Raw genomic sequence first — 9,992 nt, forward strand, 5'->3', positions numbered from 1 at the left:
ATAATCTCATAACAGAAAATTCATAATCTCATGGTTCCAAAGTGAATGTGTAGGCATGGTTCCAAAGTGAATGTGCAGGCATGGATTCATAATTTATGAATGTCCGTGATTTCGGACGGGAATGTGTAGGCATGTTTCCAAAGTGAATGTGCAGGCATGAATTCATAATTTATGAATGTCCGAAATCATTGTTCACCTCAAATTAAAGTGAAACCGCAAAATGTAGAAATGAAGAAGAAAAGTCACGCAATTAACTAAGAAAAAAAAAAAAAAAAAAAAAAGATAACGGTGTACTAACACCGTTGGAACCGTGTTCACCATGAATAGTGAACACGGTTCCATGGCATAACGCTCCAGCATCAAAGTAGTTAAGAATAATTAAACATTCCATGCCAGTTAATGCAATTATCTTTTTTTTTTTGTTTTTTTTTTTAAACAAAGAGTAACTCATAATGCTCGATAAACGACGACATTTAGTGTCATCTCCGAGTTCTCATATAATCAAGGAGAGAAAAGTTGTTCATCTTTTTACATCTCAAAGATACATTCACTGAGCATATATCTTCCTAATGCAACTCAGTCACCAAACTCAACTATCTAAGACTTAGGCCCTGTTTGGTAAAAAATTGGCCTATAGGTCAATTTTAGCTTATTTGACCACTATTAATTGTTTGATTTAGTTAAAACATCAATATAAATGTTTGGTTAATTAGCTTTTTGCAACTCCAAAAAGGTTAAAATTAAAAAAGCTACTCCTAGCAACTTTTTCAATTAGCTTTTTGAGAAAAGAAATTATATCAAACAGCTATCAGCTAACAGCTAATTTACCAAACACTTTTTAACAATCAGCTAATGTTATCAACTATTTATACCCTCTAATTAACACAATAAGCTAATAGCTATCAGCTAACAGACATTTTACCAAACAGGGCCTTAATCCCAATCTATTTGGCATTAGCTCAGCTAGGTCATAGAAAATATATGGAACAAAGGGGAAAAAAAAATATGCATAGATGAAGATTAGATCATATCAAAAGTTATACAATAACTATCTTTTGTTTTTTAAATAAGAAGTTTTTTTTACCAGAAATTTAATGCCCGCTTCCAATCCTGCATTTAATTTTCATTGTTTCATCATAAACCTCAAATCAACACTAAAATATTCAGCAATTCAGTTTATACATAGATACTAAAATAAACCACCAGATCGTATGGCAACGTATTTACCATAAAATACTCAGCTTTATGATAGAATGTGGAAATTTCAGCTTGCTATGGGGAAGGAGCATGCATAAAGAATACAGACTTCACACATATCTGCTAGTGCAACTATGGATACAACAACATTCAAGGCATCCTGATTTTTCCTTGCTTCCGTTCTTTTAAGAACAAAAAACACAAAAGATGTATCAAAATCTATTCTTTATAGACAAAGATATGACTAAACACACACTATATATATATATGGCTTCTGTTTTCAAAGTGCCCTTGGATCAGATTGTTCAAGGCTCGGGATCAAGATCACAAATGACACCTCTAGATCGCCATTTGATAATCAGGGTGAGGCTTCTAACAATTGGAATACATAGAACTATTTAGATACAAAGGCATCATGAATCTATACCCTATTCCTATTCATATTCATATTCCTACTCCGGTTTTGCTCTGTTATTTCCATTTTTTGTATTCAAATATATAGCTGCTTCTGAGTTGTGAGATGAGTCAATTTTGAAAGCTCTCATCAATTCTTGGTTTTCTTAAAGTTGGGAGGGATGAAATCTTCTTCCATCTTCCAAGTTTATCGAGCCCTCCCTCGCTAGCTCGTAGCAAGAGATAGAAAGAAAGGTTTGATGAGGGTGCCAGCCTTTGAAGCAAAGTCTGCCTCTCTTCCTCCTGCTCACCCATTGGAAAGCCACAAAAGAGACAAGCCCTGGCTGAATCAAGCTTCAAAGAAAAGCTTTACATAACAGCAGAAGAATTGCTGGCCATGAAGCAAGAGCAGGGTCTTCTTAATGTCATTCAAAGGTGAGGATAATTGTTTCACTATGCTCTTGAGAAGCTACATTTGGTCTTTCACTAAAACTTCACTAGAATTTTCATCTTTTGGACTCCATTGTGCATATTTATGAGGTATATGTAATTGCTGAGCAGGAAACGTGGTTATATATGCCTTTCAATCCCAGTTATATGCCCAATAGTACAGCTGGGAAAATGATATGAAAGGGCTCACAGAAATTACAGGTCTTAGAATGACAAGATTTGACATTTAAGATTCACAAGAGTGAAATACAAGCCTACAAGGAACTTATAAATCCTATAATGACAAACAACCCAAACTTAAAATTACATTTACTTTTCCTTACATGTCTCAGAGTGGATCAAAGCTCAGTTTGAAAAAATTAATAGAAGCTCATCATGTGCAGCAGAATGGTTTGCTATTAAAGCCAAAACCAGGCAGGATACATGATGGTCATCAAATATATGGCTTTGGTACTTGGTAGCATAAGCATAATTATAGACTCTCTGAATGACAAGTCATTTGCACACACCGAGGATAAATGGTATTTGGTGTAACTAGCTAGAAAGGCTTTACACTTTATGTTTCTCTGTGTACAAGTAAATCATGTATCATTTTGTTTGCCCATTACTAGCTTAGTTGATCCAAAAAATACACTTCACTGACTTATTTATTCTGACTATTCTTAGGCAGTCAAGCTCAAGAAGCAGTCTTCAATCCAGTTGATGCATGCTTTTGATTTTGGTCATACTTCATTTATGTATGTTTAAGTTGTTATATTAGTTCACTTTATAACTTGGTGTTCTAGTGAATCTCCATTTACTGGAGATTGGTTTTAGATACTCATCAGTACACACATATACAGCTTGAGTTGTATGTATATATGTTTTAATTTATGACTGATTTATCTACTTCTGATCTGTTAGACATTCTCAGGGCTTCTACTTAAACTGATGAAATACCATGTATAATACTTCTTGCTCCAGATTGATTCCATGTAGCATTTTTCTTCAATACAGCTTTAGTTTTTCTAATTCACAGATCAGAGTATCTATTTTATATACCAAGGAGCTGAGCAGTAGTAAATGCACTTAACTATAATGAATACGCAATAGACAACAAAATGTTCTATAACTCATTATATTGTTGCAGAAGACTTGTACAACTAAAAGCTAGATATATAGGTTTACAATTACAACAATATATGTTACAATTAGTGGTACATGATAAATTACAACGTAATAAAAATATATTTAATCGCAAACTTCAATCTTTATAGATGTTTTCTAACATTTAAGAAAATAGCTAGAAGCATTAAGCACTCAAAGCATGTGCCCATACTAAAAAAGACTTCAACTTCTTATCTAAAAATTTAAAATAAGCAATCCTCCAAGATTTTACAAGTAACAAAGAACCATAGATGCATCCAAAGCCCACTGCAAATCCTATAACCATGCTAACATAGAACCAATCCACTTCACAACCGTCATCTCTTCTGTTTTCATTTTTGAGAATTTCACCATCATCAACACTACAGCTTTTTGAGAGCGGAGGGCCACAGAGGTTGTTGCCTATGTAACACGAAACATTAAAGCCTTGCAGTTGAGTGCCTAAAGGTATCTCCCCAGATAGGTTGTTATATGACAAGTCTAAAACACCCAAAGATGACAAACTTGAGAAGCTTGATGGAATTTTTCCTGAAAGTTGATTTCTTGATAGATCAATGGATTCTAATAACTTCATGTTTCCCATCTCCATGGGGATATTTCCTGTCAATTTGTTTCCTGATAAATTCAACGATCTCAACCTCACAAGATTCGTCAATTCAATTGGAATTTCCCCATTAAAATTGTTACTAGAAAAATCCATGCTAACAAGCAACATTAAAATGATAGTGCAGTACTCATACTCGTGTCCTTTTGTAGTCACTAGAGCACTTTCACCGAAACCCCTTCCATAAAGTGAATACCCCCTTTCAAGAAATATATTTGAAAGCTCCCCTTCATTGATCATTGCGGTGAGATTTTTAAGGCACTTAGGTATCACGCCAGAAAAGTTGTTATTGGAAATGTCTAAAATGCGAAGAGATGTAAGATGACAAAACTCTGGAGACAATTCGCCATTAAACTTATTTGATCGGAGCCTTAAGATTATCAAATGTGAAAGAGAGGTCCCCAACCATCTTGAAATCTTCCCTGTGAATCCATTTTCAGCCAAATCAACTTTCAATAGGAAGGAACAATTTTGCAGTGATGGTATAGGACCAGAAAGCATGTTCTTGTGCATGTCCAAAGATTCTAGATGACTCAAAAGACTAATAGAATTTGGAATGCTTCCAGTCAATTTGTTTTCCTTCATATTTAAAACTTCTAAATATGGCCAATGCATCCAACAATCTGGAATTTCTCCAAATAAATCATTTCCTCCCAAATGAAGTATTCTGAGGTCATATTGCACCTTTTGTGCATGGCATAAGAAGTTAGAAATATTACCTGAGAATGAATTGTTTGACAAGTCTAACTCAATTATGTGGATAGAAATATGAGGTAAGGGACCACTAAATTGGTTAGAGCTCAAGTACACTGATAAAGACATACCAATCTCCCCAGTTGAATGAGATGGTATGTTTTGAATTTGGCCTCGCAATTGGTTGTGTGAAACATTAACTAATTCAATTTGAGAAGAAAAGTTCCATAACCAAGTTGGAAGCTCACCCTCTATTCCAGCATTAGAAATGTCCACCGCATAAATTTGATGTTGAGATTGCAACCAAAGAGGAAATTGAGGACCCAAATTCCAGCCACTTAGATCAAGCCGATGAAGTTGGAAGGGAGGTGTCCAGTTTGGATTGACACGCATGGTTAATCTATTTTCAGATGCATCTAAAATGGTTAACTTTGTGAGATTAACAAAGTGATTTTCTGTGACTATGCCTTCCAACTTGTTATATGAAATGTACAAACTTTCAATCGTTGGAAATGAATACCCCAAATTCTCAGGAAGAGGTCCACATAACCTGTTTGTTGAAAGATCAAGGACTTGTAACTTGCTGAGTATCCCAAATTGCTTTGGTATCTCTCCAGTAAGCATATTTCCAGAGAGATAAAGCTCTTGCAGCTTGTTGAGATTCCCAATTTGCTTTGGTATCTCTCCAGTAAGCATATTTCCAGAGAGATAAAGCTCTTGCAGCTTGTTGAGATTCCCAATTTGCTTTGGTATCTCTCCAGTAAGCATATTTCCAGAGAGATAAAGCTCTTGCAGCTTGTTGAGATTCCCAATTTGCTTTGGTATCTCTCCAGTAAGCATATTACTAGAGAGATCAAGGACGACAGACAAAGATGTCAAATTGGAAATAGAATTTGAAATGGTTCCTTGCAATTGGTTGTCACTAAGACGTAGTGACTCTAGATTGGTCAAATCGTAAATCTGATTTGGTATGTGTGAATTCATGCGGTTACCAGAAACATCCAAATTTTTAAGGAATGTCAAGTTTGAGAAACCATTGGGTAAAGGGTCTTGCAATTGATTGAAACTTATGTCCAGAGATGCCAAGTGACTAAGACCAAACAATTGATGGGGTAATGAACCATTCAATTTATTGCTGGAGATGTCAAGAATACCCAGGGATGTCAAGTTCCAAGGACCATTGGGCAAGGAACCTTGAAATTGATTACCTCTTAGGTTCATAGATACCAAACCACTAAGACCAAACAATTGACTAGGTAATGAACCATTCATTTCATTACCACTGATGTTAAGAGTGATAATGGATGTCAAGTTCCAAGGACCATCAGGGAGTGGACTTAGAAAACCAGAAGATGTTAGGTCAAGAGAAACAAGGTTATTGAGATTAAACATCCATTTAGGAATAACAGTGTTGAATTCATTATTGGAAAGATCAAGGACTTCAAGTAAAGAATTGTTTAGAAGGCGAAGTGACTGGGATAGTTTAGGAAGATCACAATAAGATAAATGAAGCTCACGCAAGGAAGGAAGCATATTAATGGCCTCTAACCAATTATGTGCCATGCTGAGATTAACATAACTCAAATCCAATAACTGTAAATTTGAAAGATTGGACAACCAGTCAAGACTCTTAGTTTTTATGAGACTAGCATGACTTGTATCATCAAAGTTCAGTTGCAAAATTAAAGTGTGCAAACTCGTAAGGTTTCCAAGTTGAGGGGGAATGATCCCTTGAAATCCCAAATTGGATAAATCAAGATATTGCAAGTTTGCAAAAGATCCTATGAAATTAGGAATTCGAGATCCACTGAAATATCTATAAAGGCCACTAAGATCAAGGTGATGTAGTTGTTTCAATTCTAGCAAACAAGGGCTGAGTGTACCTTTCGGAAGATGAACAAACTCAAAATCAAAGTTGGGATTTGTTAGCCGGAGTTGAACAACATGACCGGTTACATTGTCGCACATAACTCCCTCCCATTTGGTGCAACAATCAACTCCATCAACCCAAGAGGAGAGTCGATTCATTGGATCTTCAAACTCCTTCTTGAAGCACAATAGTGCTTGCATCTCCCTCTCCTTGCAAACCCCCAAGTTGTTGCTTCCGCTACAATTGCACAGCTCCATAAGCACAAAGGCGAAGAGGATGATGAAGAAATAACTAGTTTGATGGACGAAAGTCGTCCCCATTATGAGGAAAGTTTTTCAAGCTTAATATATATATGACTATAAATGTAATGCTTTGCTTATGTTATTTGTTTGCTGGATAATAGATATATATACAAACTTCATATGCTATAGCTATTACTAAGATGGGCTGGAAGCTTCCTTGACAACTACGAAAAACATGGACTGGAAAATGCATTGCATGTCTCAATCGGTATAAAATACTAAAATGTAATACTTTTAAATCAAATTGTAAAAGTATTACATTTTCCTTTAAAAATATTACATTTACCTTTAAAAGTAATAAAAATTTTATTCCTAATTAATATTACATTTAAGCATATAAGTATGACATTTGTGCTATAAGTATTACATTTTCATCTTGACCCAATCCGACTCACGATCATGAGACGGTCTCAAGCAAGTTTTTGCCAATATATAATTGTACGTTGCAAAACCCACGTGAATTCTACTTTTAATTTTTAATTATTGTGATATTTAGTCTTATTATTCTTTAATTTTTATAACATGTCATTTTTGACTTTTTTTATACAATTAATTAACTCTATTATAAGTTAGTATTTGTTCTATACTTTCCATATCTGTTGTAGTCTAAAGAGTCAAATTCCATCACTGGTGTTTTTAAATTTCACTATCTGTATTTAAATTTTACGCTAGGCAGGTCAATATTCAATATCGATGTGCTCAATTTACAATAAATTGCAAAGTCGAGTATTAGTTAAACTTGACAATTATGGACACGACCCGTTAACACGATACGAAACCGGACACGAAAATAACGGGTTAGTGTTTAGCCTTAACGTATCTCGGGTCGTTAACGGGTTGACCCGTTAATGACCCGTTATGTTTCGTGTCTTAACGGATCAACCCGTTAAACCTATTAAGAACCCCAAATTATTCTACCCCAAATTGTAAGTTTGCTCCGTCAAGGCGTCAACAACTAAAGACAAAGACTTACAAGTCTAACCCAAAATACATGTTAACCCCAAATTACTGTTTAGTCGTTACTGTCCTGACTCCTGAGTGGCTGAGTTGTATGGGTCATTAACCAATTTTTTGGGGAACTATCTTACACCACAAAATTTAATAGGTGGAATCCTTACATTTCAAAAAAAATAAAAATAAAAATCTTTCTTCGAATGACTATGTAAACCTACCGACAGTACTAGGTAAATATTACTTTTGTGTAAAAATTATTTAAGAGAGCATGTTGAAAAGACCACGACCACATACATAATAGATATAAATTGCACTAGGAAGATCGCTCCAAAAAAAAATGTTAATAAGAATCAACTTGAAATCTTTAAATACAAAATTCATATTGTACTCAACCGGCCATCTATTTGAATTTTTCACTTTCTTTACTTGTAGCTAGATGGAAGTTTTTAATGTATGCATCAACCACAGGAAATAGACTCTTCTTCTTGGAGGCATAGCCTAGACTTAGGGAATTTTGTACGACTTGTTAACATGATACGGAATTAGACACACAAATAACGAGTCAACTGACTTAACCCGTTAATATTAGCATTAGTTATGATTTTTAAATATTATTTTATTATTTATTATTATAAGGAAGGGGGATACCCTACATATACACACTATTGCCTCAATTAAGGTTCGAACCTTACACCTCCCACTTAGAAAAGCAATCTGATACCAATGGACTACAAGCCACTTGGTTTATTTTATTATTTTATGAATATTATGATATACTATGAAATAAATAAATAAATAAATAAATAAATAAATAAATAAATATATATATATATATATATATATATATATATATATATATATACACTATTTTGTTGATTTAATTATAGATTTATTAAAATAATTTTTTTCTAAAGTTTTATTTTCTAAAAAGAAAATTATATTAACATGCATGTCTAATGAGTTCTAAATATATAAAGTTATATTGTAGCAGTTGTTAAATTTGGTTATATTCTTCAAATTTTGTCTCATTACATTTTTAACTTAAATTTTGTTTATTTACAACCAATGTTGAAAAGACACTAGGTGCCCTAAGTTCTGATTTGTTGGCACCAAGGCGCTCGATATTTTTTGTTTTGTTTTGTTTTTTTTTTTTAAATTTTTTTTAATAAAAGATTTAAAAGAAAAAAAAAATAAAGCAAAACCTAAACTAAAAAGTAAAAGTTAAAAACTGAAAAAAAAAACAAATAAAATAAATAACATACGTACTTGAAGGCTGATTGGCTAGGTCGGCGACTGGCGGAGGCGGAGGCGACCGGAGGGCGTGGGCGAGTTGCGAGCAGTGCGTTTGAGGGGTTCTTCTTTTTTCGTTGCTGACTCGCTTCAAGCGATTTTTTAAGGGTTATTCGTCAAAACGACGTCGTTTGGCGAATAACCTTTTAAAAAAAAAAAAAACTAGGGTTCAATTCGAGACAATTCGGCCGGCTAGGCAGTCTCCGCGCCGCCTAGATCTCTTAGGCTACCAGTCGCGGAGGAAGCCAATTCTGGCATTCCTCGACGCGGCCAGGCGCCGCCTAGCGGCTAGATGCGATTTTTGCAACATTGCTTACAATAGTTAATCTTTTATTTAAAATTGACATTGTACCATTTAATAAAGAATTTTACGCTAATCAAAGATGTAATGAATTTTTTTTTTTTTAAATAAGACTAAATGTGACAATCACACATTAATCAAAGATTAAAAGTAAACTTCGTTATTTAAAATATAAACCTGTATTTAAATTTTACTCTAGACATGTCAATATTCAATACTGATGTGCTCATCAGTTTGCAATAAATTGCAAAGTCTGAGTATTAGTTACGTAATTCTAATTACCCAAAATTAATTAATGTTAAATTTGATACTTGCATTGTTATTTGCAAGTCTTTAGTCTTTAGTTGTCATTATCTTGAGCTTTCTCAGTCGTTAACCAATTTTTAGTGAAATGAATTATTGTACCCCAAATTGTAAGTTTGCTCCGTCAAGGCGTCAACAAGTAAAGACAAAAGACTTAAAACTCTATAAAACTTTTATATTTAAATCAATACCATACATGTTAACTATGATAGCAGCATTGCAAGTCTTTACTCTTTAGTCGTTATGTTACTGTCCTGAGTGGCTGAGTTCTCTGGGTCGTTAACCAATTTTTTGGGGAACTATCTTCCACCACAAATTTTAATTAGAAGAATATAATCCTTACTCTATTATTTTTTTTTTTTGAAAGAAATTATTATTATTATTATTATTATTATTATTTCTTTCTTTCTTTCTTTGGATGACTATATGTAAAACTGCGGGCACTACTAGGTGAAAAACCCCTTATGTGTAAAAATTATTTTAGAGAGC

At 33.9% G+C, this 9,992-nt stretch overlaps 1 protein-coding gene across 1 annotated transcript; it reads right to left on the minus strand.

Annotated features, from left to right (window-relative positions):
- Positions 1 to 3,331: 3,331 nt before the first annotated feature.
- On the minus strand, positions 3,332 to 6,728 carry LOC109148576 (probable LRR receptor-like serine/threonine-protein kinase At4g36180). The gene is made up of 2 exons (XM_019296312.1): positions 5,345 to 6,728; positions 3,332 to 5,269 (listed from the first exon to the last, which is right to left on the minus strand). The coding sequence occupies exons 1-2, from the start codon at positions 6,671 to 6,673 to the stop codon at positions 3,332 to 3,334; spliced, it is 3,267 nt and encodes a 1,088-aa protein (XP_019151857.1). The 5' UTR covers positions 6,674 to 6,728.
- Positions 6,729 to 9,992: the final 3,264 nt, after the last annotated feature.

The sequence above is a fragment of the Ipomoea nil genome, unplaced genomic scaffold, assembly GCF_001879475.1.
Source record: "Ipomoea nil cultivar Tokyo-kokei standard unplaced genomic scaffold, Asagao_1.1 scaffold2144, whole genome shotgun sequence".
In the NCBI taxonomy this organism is placed as follows: Eukaryota; Viridiplantae; Streptophyta; class Magnoliopsida; order Solanales; family Convolvulaceae; genus Ipomoea; species Ipomoea nil.